The sequence below is a fragment of the Apodemus sylvaticus genome, chromosome 4 (genome assembly GCF_947179515.1).
Source record: "Apodemus sylvaticus chromosome 4, mApoSyl1.1, whole genome shotgun sequence".
Classification (NCBI taxonomy): Eukaryota; Metazoa; Chordata; class Mammalia; order Rodentia; family Muridae; genus Apodemus; species Apodemus sylvaticus.
This window is the reverse complement of record NC_067475.1, coordinates 67,304,919-67,324,487: the sequence shown is the minus strand read 5'-3', so window position 1 is coordinate 67,324,487 and position 19,569 is coordinate 67,304,919. Positions and strand designations below refer to the sequence as shown.

At 48.9% G+C, this 19,569-nt stretch overlaps 2 protein-coding genes across 2 annotated transcripts in view; both read left to right on the top strand.

Annotated features, from left to right (window-relative positions):
* Positions 1-2,098: 2,098 nt before the first annotated feature.
* Ankrd34a (ankyrin repeat domain 34A) lies at positions 2,099-4,264 on the top strand. The gene has a single exon (XM_052178583.1). The coding sequence runs from the start codon at positions 2,251-2,253 to the stop codon at positions 3,739-3,741; it is 1,491 nt and encodes a 496-aa protein (XP_052034543.1). The 5' UTR covers positions 2,099-2,250; the 3' UTR covers positions 3,742-4,264.
* Positions 4,265-6,026: 1,762 nt separating this feature from the next.
* The window catches only part of Lix1l (limb and CNS expressed 1 like), a 27,633-nt gene continuing 14,090 nt past the window's right edge, over positions 6,027-19,569 (top strand). The window contains exon 1 of the mRNA XM_052179692.1: positions 6,027-6,478. Within this exon, the coding sequence (XP_052035652.1) occupies positions 6,187-6,478 (292 nt within the window). The 5' untranslated portion in view covers positions 6,027-6,186. The remainder of the gene's footprint in view (positions 6,479-19,569) is intronic.

The window sequence follows — 19,569 nt, the reverse complement described above, 5'->3', positions numbered from 1 at the left end:
CTGCCCTTCAAGCTCCTTCAAGGGAAGGGGTGGAGTAGGAAAGGGCATTCTTTCACAGAGTAGAAATAAAGGGAAATATGTCAGGATGGAGGTAAAACTAGGAGTTAGTCAACAAGAATATGGCAGAGGTCAGAGAAAATGGCCTCTAGACGGGGAAGTTGCATGTGGCTGATACATACTCGGGTTTTGTTATAGTATAAAAACATAGCTGTGGAGCTTTGGGGGAACTTGCTTAACCTCATTATCATTTGTTGCAAGAAGACAATAGTTCCCACCTCATAGAGTTGTGAAGGTTGGAGGTGACGTATGTATGTATGTATGTATGTATGTATGCAAAGCTCTCAGCACACATCAATAGCTAGTAAAAGTGGGTGATTTCCCTGCAGCCATTTCTCTTCCTTTCCCAGGAACGTTATTTTTTGTATCTGTACATGGTGGCATCCACCACTCGAGCCCTCTGTGATCCTTGGGGAGCTTTGCAAACCTGTAATACCCATCCGATGCCCCCACTTCGTTTGGTACTTTCCAGCTGGACACAAACTCATCCCTAAACTATGCAGATGGAAGCCTTGGTAACCATGGAGACAGGACAGGTGGCATGGAGAGGCAGAGGCAGTGAGCAACAGATAGGAAGAGACAGGGAGTGATTCAGGCAGGGACCTTCAAGGGAGAGGGGAGAATGAGTCTACGGGACTAAAGAGAGGCAATGAGCGCATCCGTGCAACAAGGTTCAGTCATCACTCTGCCTTTTGCTACCTCCTATGCACACCCCTTAAAATATTGCAAAGAGGGAATTTGAGAATGCCCCTTGCCCTAAAAATTCCCTGGGAAAGCCACTGTCCTCACATTCCTAATGGGACCCAAGGGAAATGAGATCCAAGCGTCTCTACGGTGTGTGATGTTTGAGAGGGGTGCAGCGGGAATAGAGTGCTGTCTGATTCCAGGCTACACTTTCGCTGATATTTAAACTACGGGAAGGGAGCCACATCTCCTGCCTCTATGCTCTGTGTGGACGCTGCTGCAGATCCCAACCGCCTCCCTATACCCCTCTGCACAGTGTGCCATATGCCGTGTGTGGCAGTCAGGTCTGGCATACCGGAGCTCATGGAGATCTGTTGAAGATCAACGAAGAATCTGGATGGTTCCTGAATGGGTCGTGGGAGAGTCCCCTAAGGAGCACTTAGGTTTGTTTGGGTTCGGGAGGTGGGTTAAGAAAGGGAAGTCAAGATTGGAGGCGCTAGGTGCTTTTTTTTTCCCCTTTAGGATTTATAGGTTTATATGTGTGCGCATGGGGGTGGGGAGCGGATCGGTGCCGGACGCCCCCACCCGCAGAGACTGGGCTATAAATAGCTCAGAAGAGCTCCGCCCCCACCCCCCCTTCTCTCCTCCGGAGCCGGCGCTGTGCCCGGGGCGCACCGGGAGGAGGGACCAGGATCCAGCGCTGAGGCGCAGATACTGACACCAAGGGAATCCGGGTACCCCCCCACGCCATGTGGGCCCCCAGGTACCCGGCTCCTCCACCCCAGAGGCCCCCATGGCCCCGGCCTCAATCCTGGCCAGGCAGAGATTATGCGGACATTCAGGTATCTATTTGGGGGTACAGGCTGGGAGGGGGAAGAACAAGGCGCAATGGGGAACATTGCAAAGGCAAAAGAAACCCTAATTCTTTCTCCACCCCTTTAGGTCCCAATTGCAATCTGCTCCCCCCCCCCTCAATTTTTGGGGATGTGGCAATCTAAAAGAGGTTAGGAATAGAAATATGTGTATGACTGTACGGGTGCATGTGTGTGGGTGGGTGGCGTTCAGTATCCTAGAGAGGGGGATTCCAAGTGTGGATAAGAAAAGGGGGGTGTTGGAAAGGTCTGATAAGCCGTGGGGTGCGAATGGGGGGGGTGGGAATATCTGTGCGCGTGCATGTGTGTACATGCACGCGCTCTCATCCTTCAGTGCGGGTGGTGCACCCTTCCCACCTCCTCTGACATGCGTGGGGGGGATGGGACGACTCAAAGGCAGGAGTCAAAAGGAAAGACTGTGCATTGTACCAGCCCCCCACCCCGGGCATACATCAGGTGCGTTCATCGGTGCCTCAGTTTCCCTGCTGAGCCTGTCAATGAGCTCTCTCTCTTTTTCACAGGGATAGGCTTCACTACCAAGACCTCAGGCCTCTCCCAACCACCACCCCCATACTCCTAGATATCTTCGGCAGGTCCCAGTCCCGGCTCCATCGGTGCTTTTGCCCGAGCCGCAGCTATGCTGCACACCGAGGGCCACGCTCTTCTTCGGGCTGTGGGACAGGGTAAGCTACGCTTGGCCCGTTTGCTTCTGGAGGGAGGAGCCTACGTGAATGAGGGTGATGCCCAAGGGGAGACTGCGCTAATGGCGGCCTGTAGGGCCCGTTACGACGACCCTCAGAACAAGGCGCGCATGGTCCGCTATCTCTTGGAGCAAGGCGCGGATCCCAACATCGCAGACCGTTTAGGACGCACCGCTCTCATGCATGCTTGCGCCGGGGGTGGGGGAGCCGCAGTGGCCTCTCTGCTCCTTGCCCACGGCGCAGACCCCTCAGTCCGAGATCACGCTGGCGCCTCGGCGCTTGTCCACGCCCTGGACCGCGGGGACCGCGAGACCCTTGCCACACTGCTGGACGCCTGCAAGGCCAAGGGCACGGAGGTCATCATTATAACCACGGATACCTCGCCCTCGGGCACCAAGAAGACCAGGCAGTATCTTAATTCCCCGCCGTCCCCGGGGGTAGAGGACCCTGCACCCGCTCCTCCTAGTCCAGGGGTCTGCACGTCGCCTTCAGAAGTCCAACTGCAGACTGCAGGAGGAGGAGGACGCGGGCTGTTATCCCCTCGCGCCCAGGAAGAAGAGGAGAAAAGAGACATTTTTGAATTTCCTCTTCCTAAGCCCCCTGATGACCCTTCCCCTTCGGAGCCTCTCCCCAAACCACCTCGGCATCCTCCAAAACCACTCAAAAGGCTCAATTCCGAGCCCTGGGGCCTTGTAGCTCCTCCCCAACCGGTTCCTCCTGCGGAAGGGAGGCCCGGCTTGGAGCGCCTGGCTGCTGAATTCAACGGCTTGACCCTGACCGGTAGACCGCGTCTTTCTCGGCGTCACAGCACCGAAGGCCCGGAGGACCCGCCCCCATGGGCGGAGAAAGTGACGGGTGGGGGTCCTCTCTCGCGGCGAAACACTGCGCCCGAGGCTCAGGAGTCTGGTCTTCCTTCAGGGCTAAGGCAAAAACTGAGCCGCATGGAACCGGTGGAGCTCGACACCCCTGGACATTTTTGCCCTGACTCCCCTGAATCCAGCCGTTTATCCCTGGAGCGCCGGCGATACAGCGCCTCTCCTCTGACCCTCCCTCCAGCGGGCTCGGTTTCCTCTCCACGCCAGTCCCAGGAAAGTCTGCCTGGGGCTGTATCCCCGCTGAGCGGACGGAGGCGGAGTCCAGGGCTGCTGGAGAGAAGAGGCTCCGGGACCTTGCTCCTGGACCACATCTCGCAAACGCGACCGGGTTTCTTGCCTCCTCTCAACGTCAGTCCCCACCCTCCCATCCCCGACATTCGTCCCCAACCCGGAGGTCGGGCACCCTCACTGCCTGCCCCTCCACACTCTGGGGCACCAGGGTCTCCCAGGACCAAGCGCAAGTTAGTGAGACGCCACTCCATGCAGACTGAGCAGATTCGCCTGCTAGGGGGTTTCCAGAGTCTAGGCGGGCCTGGGGAACCCGGACGCTGAAAGAGATGAGCGGCCCAAGGAGGGGGAGGGTCAGGACCCTGATAGAGGGAGAACCAGCTGATACCTCGGACACGGGATCTCTTGCATGTGCTCCTGGCACTGTGCACGCACACATGGGTGAGCATGTGTCCACAAGCACAGTACACTTAGTAGCGAGAAGGATAAATACTGTGTTTACTGGGCGTTTAGACCCACGCACCCGTGCCCTGGTCATTTCACAAGTACATGGGATTACTTGGGAACCCATAGGCACAGCACACCAACAGAGGACCACTTGTGCTAGGGTCCCAGACTCACACTTGTTCAGAAGCAGCAGGGAGCCCCCACTCTTGGCTGGTCTCCTGTAGCTTTGCCCTCCTGAAGAAGCAATCCCTCGCTTTCCATGTATGCCCTGCCACATGGCCTACCTATCATATCCTCGCATAGTCTGCTTTCTCTTCATGACTATCTCACCGCATTCTGCTGGCCTCGCTTCTCCATGCCTGGCTCCTAGCTCCGTCCCCCGCGTCCCCCTTCCCCTCCCTCTCGCCCCCCCCCCCCCGTCTTCTTCACTATTCTTGGGGTTCTTGAAGCAGCTCCCAATCTTGGCTCTGCTGCTGCCTTTCACGCCCTACGCTTCTCAATTTCCTGCTTTTTATTCCCTCCCTGTGCCCCCACCCACCCCCCCCCACACCCCCCCCCCAACACGCACACCACTCCCGATTGTCTTGTTTCCCCCAGGGGTAGATCATGGGCTCAAAGTTGCTCTTCTGTGTGTCTGAGCTTATGAACACCCCCCACAGGGATATGTGGGGAGCAAGTCTAAGTCGGTCCTTACCACGTGACATGTCAAATAAATGTGTTCAGAAGTCTGTTTTGTCACTGCTGCCTGAAGGCGTGGGTTGGGGGTAAAGAGAGAGGGCGTGGAAGGGTGAGGCTTTCAGCCCCGACTCAGGGAGAGGTTGCTGCCACCTTCTTTCCAGGAGACCAAATGACCAGTAGTGGTTGTAGGAGAAGAGGCAAATGGGCCCTGTGCTCTGAGGGCTTAAGGCATCTGGTAGGCCTTCCCCAGCCTCCCCACGCCTGACCTTTAAGTTAAGAGTCTTACAGAGTGGGCCCCTTCTCCATAAGCGGATGTGACTTCCTATGTCTTGACCACACAGGTTTTGCTGTTGTTGTTGTTGTTGTTGTTTTAAATACAGGGTTTAATTTCATTTCACCAGGTGTGCCTCCTTCATTTTCTTCTCACCTCCATTGTCCTAGAAGAGGGGGCGGGGCTAGTAACTTCACCTAAGGGGGAAAAAGTCAACACAAGGGCAGTTCGGTGTGTGTGCAAGGATGTCTGCTGGGAAAAACTGTTGGAACCCAGCCTTACCTGGACGAAGCACCCTTTCCCTCTATGTCCTGGATTTCTCGGTTTGATAGGTTTCTGCATATATTCTAGCTCACTCTTTCTGTACAGTGATAAACACATTCTCTGTTCTCTGACTCCCTCAGTGAATAGCTGAAATCAGAAAACCATCCCTGAATGTAGAATAGTGAAAAAAGGAAAACATTCGGATCGCAACACTTCACGTCTGCATCTCCCTGGCAACCTAGCCATTTGATTTGGGGTAGTGCATCCAATCTTCCTGAGCATCGCTTTCCTTGTTCATAAAATAAAACCTGGTTTGTACCTGCAGTTGTTAACTAATGCAGTGCACTGAAGTATACTACATAGCATGTTCCCATTAAAGTCAGCATCGTACTCCGTTTTCACTCCACCACCAATTGTGTATGAATTTTAGAGACACTTCTCTGAACCGCATCTACATCCAGAAAGTAAAGTGATCATACAAAAGGTCCTTAAGAATCCTCTCCAGTGCCGGCAGTGGTGGTGTACCCCTTTAATCCCAGCACTTGGGCGGCAGAGGCAGGAGGAATTCTGAGTTTGAGGTCAGCCTGGCCTACAAGGTGAGTTCCAGGACAGCCAGGGCCCTGTCTCGAAAAAACCAAAAAGAAAAAAGAAAAAAAAGAATCCTTTCCAGCTACAATTCTTTTTTTTTTTCTTTTCTTTTCTTTTTTTTTTAATATATATTTTTTTCCAGCTACAATTCTATCCAGCCTTGCATCCAGGCCTATTTTTTCTTCAAGCCCCGCCCCAGGGGTCTGGCCAGATTTCTAGCCTTTACCACAGGATTCCCAAAGATGCTCCGAAGCGCTCCCTCGATTCAGACTTTTCTTTTTCAATTGGTTCTCGCAGCCTCCGCCTTCCTCAATCATTTGCCTAAGGTGGCTCAGGAGCCCACCCCTTTCCTCCCTCTCCACCAGTGATTAGCATGGCATCTGGCTCGTCCCGCCCGCTCTTGACTGACAGCTGGATCACGGCACCGCCCTCAATCCCCCCGACTCTTGCTCACTGGGGTGGCTGGGACCGTTAGCTCGCCAGGCTGGCAGGCTCCAGGGCCCAGCCCGCCGGCCGCCGGGATGGAGACGTTGCGAGCACAGCGGCTGCAACCCGGCGTAGGTGTCGGCGGGAGAGGCACTCTGCGAGCGCTGCGGCCGGGGGTGACTGGGGCCCCGACTAGCGCCGCCACACCCCCCGCGGGCCCACCGCCCGCCCCGCCGCCCCCCGCCCCGCCCCCGCCCCCTCTGCTTCTGGCTGGGGCCCCCGGGCTGCCCCTGCCCCCCGGCGCCGCGGGGAGCCCTGCGGTGCTGCGCGAGGCGGTGGAGGCGGTGGTAAGGAGCTTCGCCAAGCACACGCAGGGCTACGGTCGAGGTAAGTGTCGGGGACTGGCCTCCTGCCGGACACCCTCTAGGCAGGGCCTGGCTCCCACAGCTCCCACCGTCCTCCCAATGGCTCCGCTTGGCGTCCAGCCTTCGCATGCATTTCCTTTTGGGGAGTTTCCTTCTGGATGGACACACACACATGCACACACACAGGCGTGTACGCGCACGCGCGCGCGCGTGTGTGTATGTATGTGTGTGTGCGCACACACACACATACATACACACACACAGTGAGTTATTAATGCATTCTCCTGGGACTCCTTTTTTCAGATGTAATTCTCTTTTCTTCCCAACTTTTTCTGTCAGCAGCAGAACTCCTGTAGGCTAAACTTGTTAATGTCCTTCTCCCTTTAAGAACCGGCCCCTATTGTGTGGGATCCTCTCCTTTATATCAGTCAGACCAGGGGCATTTCTCATCCCTACCCTTCTCCATCTTCTCTCTCTGATCTCAGCAATTCCTGCACTCCATCTCCTGAACCCTTGTACTTCATCTTCTGAACCCCGACTTTTTAGTTCTTCACATACTTATCCACCCCCACCCCACCATGAAATTTCCATCACGACTTCAGATCTGCTGGAGAATTAGGTAGTGCTTTCAAAAGTCACTCACAATAATTGTTCTTTTGAATCTGGACCCACACAATTGAGGCCCTGCCAGCTTCCTGTGTCTTGCTGCCTCTCTTTAGTGTCTTAGTTTGGAGCCTCACAACTCGGGCCTCTGTCTGTCTGGCGCTGTGTTCCTGGCCCTTGCCCAGGAACTGAGGATAAATCTCAGGCCCTGGCTCACTCAATGCTAAATTCTGTGGAAATGAGCCAGGCAGCACCCTTATTTTGCTTAGAAATTACCAGCTTAAAAATGCCTAATTTCTGGGAAGAGGGATGTGAGGATTTTCTTTGTTGTTTTTGTTTAGGCAGTGTTAACCAATTTCCTGTCAGAACCCTGGTTCCAGATTCATAGTTTAAACGACGAGGAACACACAGTGAAGGGTGTGTGACTCAGAATTTAAGACTGGAGTTTCCAACACATCACTTCTGTTTCCTTGGTCAGGTCCTCCCGGGTCTAAAAGTGACTGCATCCTTTCTTTTTTAATAGAAAAGTTGTACAGCGCCCCCCCCCCCCCAGCTCTCTTTCTTTCCAGTCTGTTGCCCCCCTTCCACCCCACTCTTTGCTTCCTTTTGGAAGCTTCAGTGAAAAGAGCGGACAGGCGTCAGGGGCCTGCCAGTGCCAGGTTTGTCTTTTGGCAAAGGGTCTCACAACTTCACTGAGCAAGTTTCCTCAAGGGTCGTGCTCTGGGTTCATTAAGATTCTGCCACTGGGCCAGGAGGTGGTGGCGCACGCCTGTAATCCCAGCACTTGGGAGGCAGAGGCAGGCGGATTCGAGGCTGGCCTGGTCTACAGAGTGAGTTCCAGGACAGCCAGAACTACACAGAGAAACCCTGTTTTGAAAACAAAAAGAAAAACAAAAACAAAAAAAACCAACCAAACAAAAAAAGATTCTGTCACTGACAACAGATTGGGCTCTTGAAATAATTGCTAGCCCCGATTTTCTGGCTATCTCTTCCTTGAGAACACGTTTCATTTTCTTCTACTCTTAACTGTTTGTGTCCTTGTAAGCTAGGAGCTTTCAGTGAGGCTGAAGGCTCAGATCCACTCTGCCGCACGCCTGATGCCTCATTTCCTATTAGCTCCCTTTGCTCTCTAACCAGTCTGAATTCCAGCCAGGCTAGGATTCCGTAGGTGCTGGGGATACAAATGGATGTACTTCTGAAACTAGTGAGTCAGTAGAGTTACTTTCCAGGTCTCTTAGAGTTAACAAGGGTTAACAAGGCTACACAATAGATCTGTCCAGCTCTTTTTACCTCAGTTCTGAGGGAAACATTTCGCCTCGGGTGTAGTAGTAGCCAGTAGCTACCCTATGCCTGAAGAGTTCCTCTTGGAAACTTACAGGCACTTATCGACTTGATAGAGAAATGTACTCTTCCCTCACCCAATGTTCCTATGCCCTGAAGAGCCTCTGGTCTGGCTTTCTAAACTGGGTGTCTGGAAAACCTTTTTAGTTTCCCGAGAAAGGAGGAAGGAACAAAGGGATTGTGCTGACGGAGAACAATCAGGCTTCGGAGTCTGTGGCGTGTCTCCCCTTCAGCCTCCCCACCTCCCACCACCGTCTTATTATTCTTGAGTTTCTCATTTCCAGTCTGGGTGTCCAGCCAGTGCTGTAGGAGATTCCGGCTCTCTGCTGATTTGGCTCCAAGTCCTTCACCACATGGAATCACTTACTCTGCTTCAATTAATAGGCAAAGCTGCCCTTGGCATATACCCATGTACCCTTGTGACTGATGGCAAGAGATTCAGGGGATGGCTCCGCTACCCTGAATACAATTTACTTTGGTCTCGGTCCAGATCCCTCCTTCATCTGGGGCTACGTTACATGCCATCTTCAATTCACGTCCTTCAGCCTTTTCCTGAAGACTCTAGGCTCACCATTTCCAGTACTGACTTTTTAGATTTATCTTCACCAGCACTGGGTCCCAGCACACACACATTGGGTCCACACACACACACACACACACACACACACACACACACACACACACGCACGCACACACGCACACGCACACACACACACTGTTGTGCCGACTCTTTGTTTTGTTTTGTTTTGTTTTGTGAGAAAAGCTCTTGGTATATAGCTCGGGTTAGTATGGAACTCACCGTGTAGTTCAGGCTTTTAAATTCATGGTGATTCCCCAGCCTCAGCTTCGCAACTGCTGCGATTGCAAGCGTGTGCCACCATGCCTGGCTTGCTGTTGATTCTCAATTCAGCTCGCACTATAAAGAACTTTTGACTGCCGTGCAGGGCACTGTGATCTCAGCGATGTTGCCCACTCCTTTTTACGTTTTATCTGTTCCATTTTTTTTAACAAATATTTACTGCTCACCAGATGTAGTGGTAAACAAGTCACATATTTAGTCTCTATGTTGATGGAGCCCAGTCTGCTTTAGAACATGTGTGAGGATTAATGGTACAATGAAGCAAAGTAGTATAATATGAAAGAGGGCTTGTCTTGGAGCCAAGCGAATTATTAGTTCTTTATCTTGGTTCTGTCATGTGTGGTCTGTTCCCTAGGCTGGATACTTTCTACAGAATGGGCATTATAGTACTTGTCTTGGTTTTTAAATGTTTTTGTTTCTGGATGTCTTGCCTGCATTCACATCTATGCACCATGTGCATGCCTAGTACCCACAATGGCTAGAAGAGGGTGTTGGATCCCCAGGGACCCCAGATGGTTTTGAGCTACTGTGTGGGTGCTGGGAATTGAACCTGGGTCCTCTGGAAGAGCAGCAAGTGCTTTAAACCAGTAAGCCATCTCTTCACCCCAAGAATAAATGAATTTTATATGATATTTTCTGATTAGCTAGTCTTTGTCATTACAGTCATAAACTAAATATCGCTGGGTCTAAGCTGGTATGGGCATTTATCATTTTTGGAACTACTGGATCGGACCCTCTGTTAATTTCTTCTGCCTGTCATAACAAAGCATCATAAATCTGCTTCTTAAAAGAAATGAAGTAGGCATGGCTATACACATCTGTATCCTCACTTGGGCAAAGGAGGAGAAGGAGCAATGGGAATTCATGGCCATCCCTGGCTACATGGAGACTTTGAAGCCAACCCGAACTATGTGAACCCTAACAGAACAGCGTGTGTTCTTCTGCAGTTCTTCAGGCCAGACACCAGCATCACAATCACAGGGCCAAATGTGTATTAGCGCATCCTGCCAGAAAGTCCAGTCTCCTGGCCTTCCCCAGCTTCTGGTGGTGGCAACGTTCCTGCGCTGACCATGACCACAGCACTGCAGGGTCTGCCTCTACGACAGCTCCTCTTCTGTGTTTTGCCAACTCCGAGCACCCCCTCACAGTTTTGTTGCTGTTTCTTTTTGTGTTTGAAACAGGCAGTAGCTGTATCTGTAGAGCTGTGTAGCTTTTGCTAGCTTTGAACTCAGAGATCCCTTTGCCTCTGCCTCCCCATGTCAGTGGTATAATCTATGACTCCCTGAGTCAGAGACCGTAAACACATCTGCAAAGTCCTTGTCACATAAGGTAGCCTCGCTGGCTCCAAGGACTAAATAGGCAGATGTTGTCAGGATGCATTATTTAGCTTTAATAGATAGAGTCCCTACTTCTCCACACTAGATAAAGTCACTGGTTCTCCACAGTCCTGGCCTTCAAAGACTTCTGTGGACCCCAGGCTATCATGGTCTTCCAAACACCCAAAGGGGAAATATTAGACAAAATATTGTTAAGCAGCTCCCATTTCCATAATATCTCGGATGAACCTGCCAGCGTATTTCTCACAGACCAGATGATCAGGGAAACCCCTTACCTCTCAGTGGCTCTACCTAGTCACTGCCCTTTAACCCCTTCATCCTCACCACAGTATTGTCTTCATTTTTTCCCTACCTATGGCTGGTTTGGGATTTTGTTTGTTTTGTTTTTGAGGAAGGGTCTCACGTAGTCCTGGCTGGCCTTGAATGTGCAGTCCTTTACTCTGCCTCCTCAGGGCTGGGATCACAGATGCACGCTGCTGCCTCTGGCCCTGGAGTTATTTTTATTACTGTTGTTTTTCCTATGTTACTCCTGTCATCCTCCCCATGCTTGGGAATTAAGCCCAGAGCACGTTGGGCCTGTTAGGCGAGCACCCGACTCTTGAGCTGCATCTTCACTCTATAGCTATTGTCTTTTTAAAGGTCCACTTAATTAGCACATGCACATGTGTGTGTGTGTGTGTGTGTGTGTGTGTGTGTGTGTATCTCCATCTCTCTGTCTAAGACAGGGTTTCTCTGTGTAGCTCTGGCTACCCTGGAACTTACTCTGTAGACCAGGCTGTCTTCAAACTCAGAGATCTGCCTGCCTCTGCCTGATGTATTATTTTAATGTCTTTATCCTTAGAAATAAATCATTTGTCACCAACATTTCATTTAGACAGTCTTCTTTTTTAAAAAAATATTTATTTATTTATTATATGTAAGTACACTGTAGTTGTCTTCAGACGCCAGAAGAGGGTGTCAGATCTCTTTACGGATGGTTGTGAGCCACCATGTGGATTCTGGGATTTGAACTCATGACCTTTGGAAGAGCAGTCGGTGCTCTTACCAGCTGAGCCATCTCTCCAGCCCTAGACAGTCTTCTAATGTTTTATTTCCTACAAGAAAAAAACAAAACCCAAATATTTACTTTTGTGTTTACAGCATCATGGTATAAGCATTTAGACAATAGTTTGGTCTTTATCTCAACTCAGAATCTGTCAGTATCTTCCACAAAGCATTGCATTTGTCAAGTATATTCTGTTCATATCTCTTCTTGAAATATATATATGTATGTATATGTATATGTATATTTTGAGACAGGGTTTCTCTGTGTAGCCCTGGCTGTACTGGAACTCACTCTGCTATGCTACCAGAGGCGGTAGCATACATCTGCGATCCCAGCTCTGAGGAGGCCAAGTAAAGGACTGCACATTTGAGGCCAGCCAGGACTTTAAAAAAAAAAAAGTCAGGCAATGGTACGCCTTTAATCCCAGCACTCAGAAGGCAGAGGCAGATGGGTCTCTGAGTTCGAGGCCATCCTGGTCTACAGAGTGAGTTCTAGGACAGCCAGGGCTTCACAGAGGAACCCTGTCTTGAAAAGTAAAACAGCAAATCAAACCACAAAACAAAACTCTATGGGCTGTTTACTTACACGTGTGCAGGCGCACACAGTGCACACACGGAGAGCAGTTTGTAAGTTTTATGGGACTTGTGAGGCCCTTTGAGCTCAGACATAGTTTGGATCTTGGGTTAGGTTTCCCAAGCTGGAAAGAACACTGGCCTTAGCATCTCTAGATTCATACTACAATTCTGTTGCAGGGTTGAGCCCCAGAGCTCCAGCTTCCCCAAAGCATAGCATCACTTAGGAGCATTTTCAAATGTAGATCACAATCAATTGCTTAAGACAAAACAAAACAAGCCAAACCAAACCCCAAGCAAAAACACAAACCCTTCCCAGGCTCTCATTTCATACTTCGCATTACCTAACTCAGCTCCTGCTCCCTACGACTTTGAGGAGTCATGAAAGAGCTAGCCCTGTGCTGTATGCCCAGGTCTGGTTTATCTGGATGCAGGACTGGCATGAGTTTTTGAATAGGCCCTTCCCTATGCCTCCCCCTTCTCTTTCACCCTATTTTCCATTGTTTGCACATTTGAGACAAGGGCTGAAAAGGTCTCAATTGAAAGAACAAAGATGGCGGAGCTCTCTGGGCCAGAGTGACTTCTGAAGAGCCTCGCCGGGGCCCAAGGACAGAAGAGAGCTGTTCTTTCCTTTTCGTGCCCTTTCGATAGCAGAATGAACACTCGACCAAGTCAGTCACAGATAGGGTGTGAGCTGTGCTTGCCTTCCTTAAAGACTGAATTTTCTTAGTGAAAGTGTTCAGGTTAGATCCCTTCTTCAGAAACAGAACTGGCTCACAGCCTTGCCCTTGTCCCTCTAGGTCCATCACCACGTTTGCACACAGCCCAAGATCCCCATCACTGCCCTTGTCAATGACTGAGGCATAACAACAGGGTTGTTAATGCAGGCACATGGGGTAAGATATGGGATTCCTTTGACGTAAAGACTTCTTGGCTTGGACAAAACTTTCTTGGAACTACAGTGCAGCCCAAACGTAAACCTCTTTCCTCCCCTTCCACACGTCAGACATCACTGTGCCCTGAAGGCTGTCCCTGTTGTCTACTCCAGTAAATCTCTTGCATGTATATTTCATCTTAGCACCTTCTTGACAGACCCTAACTAACACAATATGAGGAAATGGATGGGTTTTGTGGTAATTGAGAGAGGGACAGTATTCATGCCATAAGGTACTGGAAGATCTGGGTGATTTGTGAGTCTTCAGTTAAAGCCTTTTGAAATGTTTGGAACCCTGGAGTCAAAGTAATCCATTCAAAGCTGAACTGACCAGATCCCCTTTTCTATGTAAAGATGTGTTGCTTTGAATCTAACCCTCAACAAGACTCTATTCAGTCTGCTCTGGTCACTGCCTCCTTTTGCAACTGCATCCTGGATAGCACATCCCTTCCCTTCCCAATAGGCACCATGGCTCTCACTGCCTTCCCTTCCCTTCCCTGTAGGCACAGTGGCTCTCACTGTGACACCACTTCCTACTCCCTCACAGCCTTTTTCCTGCCATTCCTTATATGGTGTACCATTCTCTCATCTTTTGCCTAATGAGTTTCTCCTCAAGCTTTAGCTGAGACATGACCCTCAAGGTAGCTTTTTTGATCTTAACACTGGATGAGGGCTGGGTGTGGTGGTGCACATGGTTAATCCTAACACATGGGAGACAGAGCCAGGTGGGTCTGTGAATTTGAGGACAACCAGGACTACACAGTTAGACTCTGTCTCAAAAAAATGAGACCAACCAACTAAGCAATTAACTACTTAATCAATCGACCATCCAAACAACCAAAAACCGCTCAAAAGCACTATAGGCCTTATCAGAGTTGTAGCTGTCTCAAATGCTTGAGATTATCCAGCTAATGTCTTCCCTGTTTTACAATATAGTCTCAAAGAAAAGGAGCTATTATCTTAGCCTAGAGTGTAGCTAGCAGTCAGTCACAGAGCAACCACCCAGTAAGATATTTTGGAATAACTGAGCCCAGACATCAAGGAATGGAAGGGAAGGAGTGCTCCTGACTACTGTGCCATATCTGGAGTTTGATTTTACCATTTATAGCTGAAGTTCGCTGTTTTCTATTTACTAAATGCTAGAAGTCACAAGGTTTCCAAATCAGAGGGAATGGGCATGTGCCTCAGCGCAGCCAGAAGCACGAGCAACAGCGGTGTGCCTGGCTTCTCGCTCCCTAAGGCTGATGCAGAAGGCTCAGACAGACGCTTGCACAGCCTGGGGCCGCATCTGAGAGGAGAACGCTGGTCTTGAAGAAACTTTCATTTTTATAAAAAACACTAAGCACAGTTGCTCTTTTCATTTTTGTCATTGTTAATTTTGTGAGACAAGATCTCACTCTCAGTAGCCGAGGCTTGCTTGGGATTTACTATGTCTACTGTCTTCCAGGCTGGTCTCCATCTTGAGGCAACTGTGAATGCTGGGAATGTAGGTGTGAGTCCCTATGCTGGCAGCAAGCCTTCTGTTTCCTGTGGGATCATTGCATCCCACTTCCTGCAAAAACAGTCCTGAGAAGTGGCCCATGGAAAGAAGGCAGGCATTGCAGTGTTGTCACAAACCCAGCAAGTGTGAAGGAGAAGAGACCCTTTGGGAGTGTTGCCCAAAATAATGTTCCTCAAAAAACCATTAAGACCCAGGAAAGCTCTGAAGAGAATCCATCTGCTCCAGTCTCCCCTGTACTGTATTTATAACATTCTCAAACAGAAAGCAACTGCCCATTAGTTTATTCACTTGAAGGTCAAGTTTGCGGGTCATATGTCGTTGAATGGCAGTGTTGTCTAAAGTTTTCAGAACGCTGACTATAGGCTAGGTTGGCTATGCCTGTAATTCAAAAATTAGGAGGCTGAAACAGAAATATCTTGGGCTCTGGGCCAGCTCAGGTTACATGCAAAACTAAGAGGCTGGAGAGATGGCTCAGAGGTTAAGAGCACCAGCTGTTCTTCCAGAGGACTTGGGTTCTAGTCCACTTATAACCATTTGAACCTCAGGGGATCCAATACCCTTCTGACCTCCAAGGGTACCAGGCATATGAGTGGTATATGTACTACTCACATGCAGGTAAAATACCCACACATAGAGATTTTTAAAAAGTTTTTTTCTAAAAAAAAAAAAACCCGAAAGCTTCTAGTGTAGAGTACTTGCCTAGCTGCTTTTGTAAGGCCTTGTAAGTAAGCAAAAATAAAATAAAATAAAAATAAAACAACAATCAAACAATTATTTGACTGTGGAGCCACGGTCATCATCCACATGACCTTGTGTGTGCTGGTGAGCCCCCCACCCCACCCCCATGTGTGCCCGTGAGGGCAGAGACTGGCTTCAGGTATCTTCCCTGCCATTCTCCAGCCTTCTCGTTATTGAGACAGGATCTCTCACTGAACCTAGAGCTTCTCTTTTTGCCTAAGCTGGTTGGCCTGTGAGCCCAGGGGCCCGTCTCTACCCCAACTCTCCCTTCCCCAACACCGGGGTTACATATATACAGCATCATACCAGCTTTTACATGGGTTCTGGGAATTCAAACTCTAGACCTCATGATTGCACAGCTAGTATTATAACCACAAGAACTATTCTCCCAGCGCCTCCCCTGTCTAAAGGATGACCTTTCTCTTAGGGTTCCCATTGCTGTCATAAAACATTAAAAATCAACCTGGGGAGGAAAGGGTTTATTTCAGCTTACAGTTCTGAGGGAAGTCAAGGTATATATTAGGGTTCGTTAGAGTAATAGCTTATATAATGAATTGCTCTCATCTCTCTCTCTCTCTCTCTCTCTCTCTCTCTCTCTCTCTCTCTCTCTCTCGTGTGTGTGTGTGTGTGTGTGTGTGTGTGTGTGTGTGATATTTATTAGAATGGCTTACAGGCTGTGGTTCAGTTAATTCAGCAGTGGCCTGAATGGAATGGAAAGTCCATGAATCTAAAAGTTGCTTGCTTAGTCTATGAGGCTGGGTGTCTCAGCTGGTCTTGGGTCGTTACTGGAATCCCGAACATGTAGGGTTTAAGGCTAGTGAAGGAGAAACAAAGCAAAAAGGGGGTCAGGGGAGGAGCTGGAGAGATGGCTCAGTGGTTAAGAGCACTGACTGCACTTCCACAGAACCCAGGCTCATGTCCCAGCACCCACATGGCAGCTCACAACTGTCTGTAACTCTAAGATCTGACGCCCTCAGACAGATATACAGACAGACAGAACACCAATGTACATACAATGAAAATAGATTATTTTCTAAAAAAAAAAAAAAAAAATCCCTCACTGAGTGCCCTCCACTTTTGGATTTTACTTAATTCTAGATGTAGTTGAGAGCCAAGAATAGCCATTACAAGGTGGGAACTCAAACCCAGCAGGAACCTGTGGGCATGAGCTGACGACAGGCCAGGGAGGAGTGCTGCTTTCTGACTGCTCCACATAGCTTGCTAGGCCTGCTTTCCTATACAACTCAGGTTCATGTGGGCGGCACCTCCACAGTGGATGGACCCTCACACAGAAACCATCAATCAAGAAAACGCCCTATGGATTTGCCTCCAGGCCAGTCCTGTAGAGACATTTTATCCATTCATATTCCTTCTTCCCAGGTGATCCTGCTGTGTCAAGTTGACATAAAACTAGGCAGCACAGCCTTAAATGTCTGCCACAGCTTCCCAAGTGTGAGGATTACAGACGCATGCCACCACACCTACCTAGCTGGGTTTGCTTCTTGTTCTGTAGCCTGATGTTTCAGTAGTCATAGCCTTCCAAAAAAATGGTTGTAATTACTTGTATCTTATGTGTATGGGTGTCTTGCCTGTGTATATGTCTGTGTGTCACCTATGTGCTTGTAGAGGCCAGAAGGTGGCATCTGATCCCCAGGGACTGTTATTATAGAGGAGCCAATGCTCTTCTCCCCTGAGCCATCTCTCTAGCCACAACACAGTTATTGAATCCTTCCCCATCTTATTCCTCATCTGTAATGGTAATGACAGAAGGACCTGCCTCATAAGGTTATGATTGGTGGGTAAAGCACCTGTGGAAATGCCTGACGTTTAGTAAGTACTTTGTAAATATGATGAAACTGCTTACGTAGTGATGGTTGTCACTGTCCCAGGCCAGTTGACTCATTGTAGAATAAATGACTTTTACTTTATCACACAGTAATAATTGCTGGCTAGCCCTGAAAGTGCTGCCTATAGTATTTAAGTTAAGCTCCTTGGATCTCCAATACTAACCAACATGTGAGATAAAGCAGGGGTTCTTAAACTTTTTCCATTGGCCACACCCTTTTTGCCCAGGAAATTGTTCTGAAACCTTGGGAATATAGGTATATGGAATATACAAACCAAACATTTCCTGATAATAAACTAGAATTAAATGTTAAAGTAATTATTTAGGGTTAGGGAGATGACTCAGTGATAAAATATGTACCACACAAGTGTGAGGACCAGAGCTCAGATTTGAAGAATCCCAGTGTGCCCGTGGGATGCAGTGCAGCACATCTGTAATCCCAGTGTGCCTGTGGGATGCAGTGCAGCACATCTGTAATCCCAGTGTGCCTGTGGGATGCAGTGTAGCACATCTGTAATCCCAGTGTGCCTGTGGGATGCAGTGCAGCACATCTGTAATCCCAGTGTGCCTGTGGGATGCAGTGCAGCACATCTGTAATCCCAGTGTGCCTGTGGGATGCAGTGCAGCAATCTGTAATCCCAGTGTGCCTGTGGGATGCAGTGTAGCACATCTGTAATCCCAGTGTGCCTGTGGGATGCAGTGCAGCACATCTGTAATCCCAGTGTGCCTGTGGGATGCAGTGCAGCACATCTGTAATCCCAGTGTGCCTGTGGGATGCAGTGCAGCACATCTGTAATCCCAGTGTGCCTGTGGGATGCAGTGCAGCACATCTGTAATCCCAGGAGACTCACAGGCCAGCTAGCGTGACTTGGTAGTGATGAACAAGAAGCCCTGCCTCAAACAAGGCAGACACTGAGGACTAATAAACCAAGATTGTCTTTTGTTCACAGATGGGTTGTGGCATGTGCACCTTCACTCACACTCAGACGCACAAAGCCATGCACACAGATACAACCAAGCAGTTCTTTAGTATACATATACTTTCCCATTTACTAAAGATTAAGACAAATATGCATACTAATGACATAGACTCATTTATTTGCATTTATTGGTTTGTTGTTTTTTTTCTTTTTTTCTTTTTTTTGTTTTTTTTGTATTTGGTTTTTTCGAGACAGGGTTTCTCTGTGTAACCCTGGCTGTCCTGGAACTCACTCTGCAGACCAGGCTGGCCTCGAACTCAGAGATCCGCTTGCCTCTGCCTCCCAGAGTGCTGGGATTACAGACGTGAGCCACCACCGCCCGGCTTGTTGTTTTTTTTCTAAGACAGGGTTTCTCTGTGTAGCCCTGGCTGTCATGGCACTTGCTCTGTAGCCCAGGCTGGCCTGCCTCTGCCTCCTGAGTGCTGGGATTAAAGGAGCATGCCGCCATCATCTAGTATATCTATTTCTTATTGTGTTCATTTACCTGTGCTACTTCTTAACAGAGTAAATCTAAGCTGAGTATTTGACACTGGATATAGAGCATCTCCAACATTTCTGCAGTTTATTGATACTCTGAGCCCATCATCATCAATACTGAGAGCTGATCTGTGGTAGTACTTAGTTCAGAGTGGAAGAAGTAGTTAGGACTGTTCCAGAAATGGTTAACAACTCTGTCCTGGGCTGAAATTTGCAACTCTAGGTTCAGGGACTCCATACCCTCTCCTGGATCCATGGGCACCTGCACACACATGGTGCACAAACATATACGCAGGCACACACACCCATATACAAAAAAATAAGCGTTTATAAAGAAAACTTTTAATCACAAGCCAAAATTCACATAACAATTAAATTATACTTATTTATTTATTTATATGTGTGCATGATAAATGTTTATGGTGTCTGTGCTATGGCATTTGTAGAGGTCAGAGAACAATTCCATGGGGTCAGATCTCATCTTCCATCTTCATGTGGATTTCAGAAATCACCAGGCTTAAGAAGAGTCATCTTGGTGACCTCCATTTATCTATGTACCATCTATCCACCCATCCATCCATCCATTTTTTAAAATGTAAATTTATTTCGTGTATATGAGTACACTATAGCTGTCTTCAGACACACCAGAAGAGGGCACCAGATCCCATTACAGATGGTTGTGAGCCACCATGTAGTTGCTGGGAATTGAACTCAGGACCTCTGGAAGAACACAATCAAAGCCATATCTTCAGCCCCCATCTATCTATTTTAATTAAACTTAAACCAGCAACTTTTAAAAGCAAACACTGCAGGGCTAGAGCGATAGCTCAATAGACTAGGGTTTGGTTACCAGCACCCACATGGTGCCCCAATTCCAGGG

Excerpts from the sequence above, each read along its gene's own strand:
- Ankrd34a (XM_052178583.1), top strand. The coding sequence starts at position 2,251 with ATGCTGCACACCGAGGGCCACGCTCTTCTTCGGGCTGTGGGACAGGGT.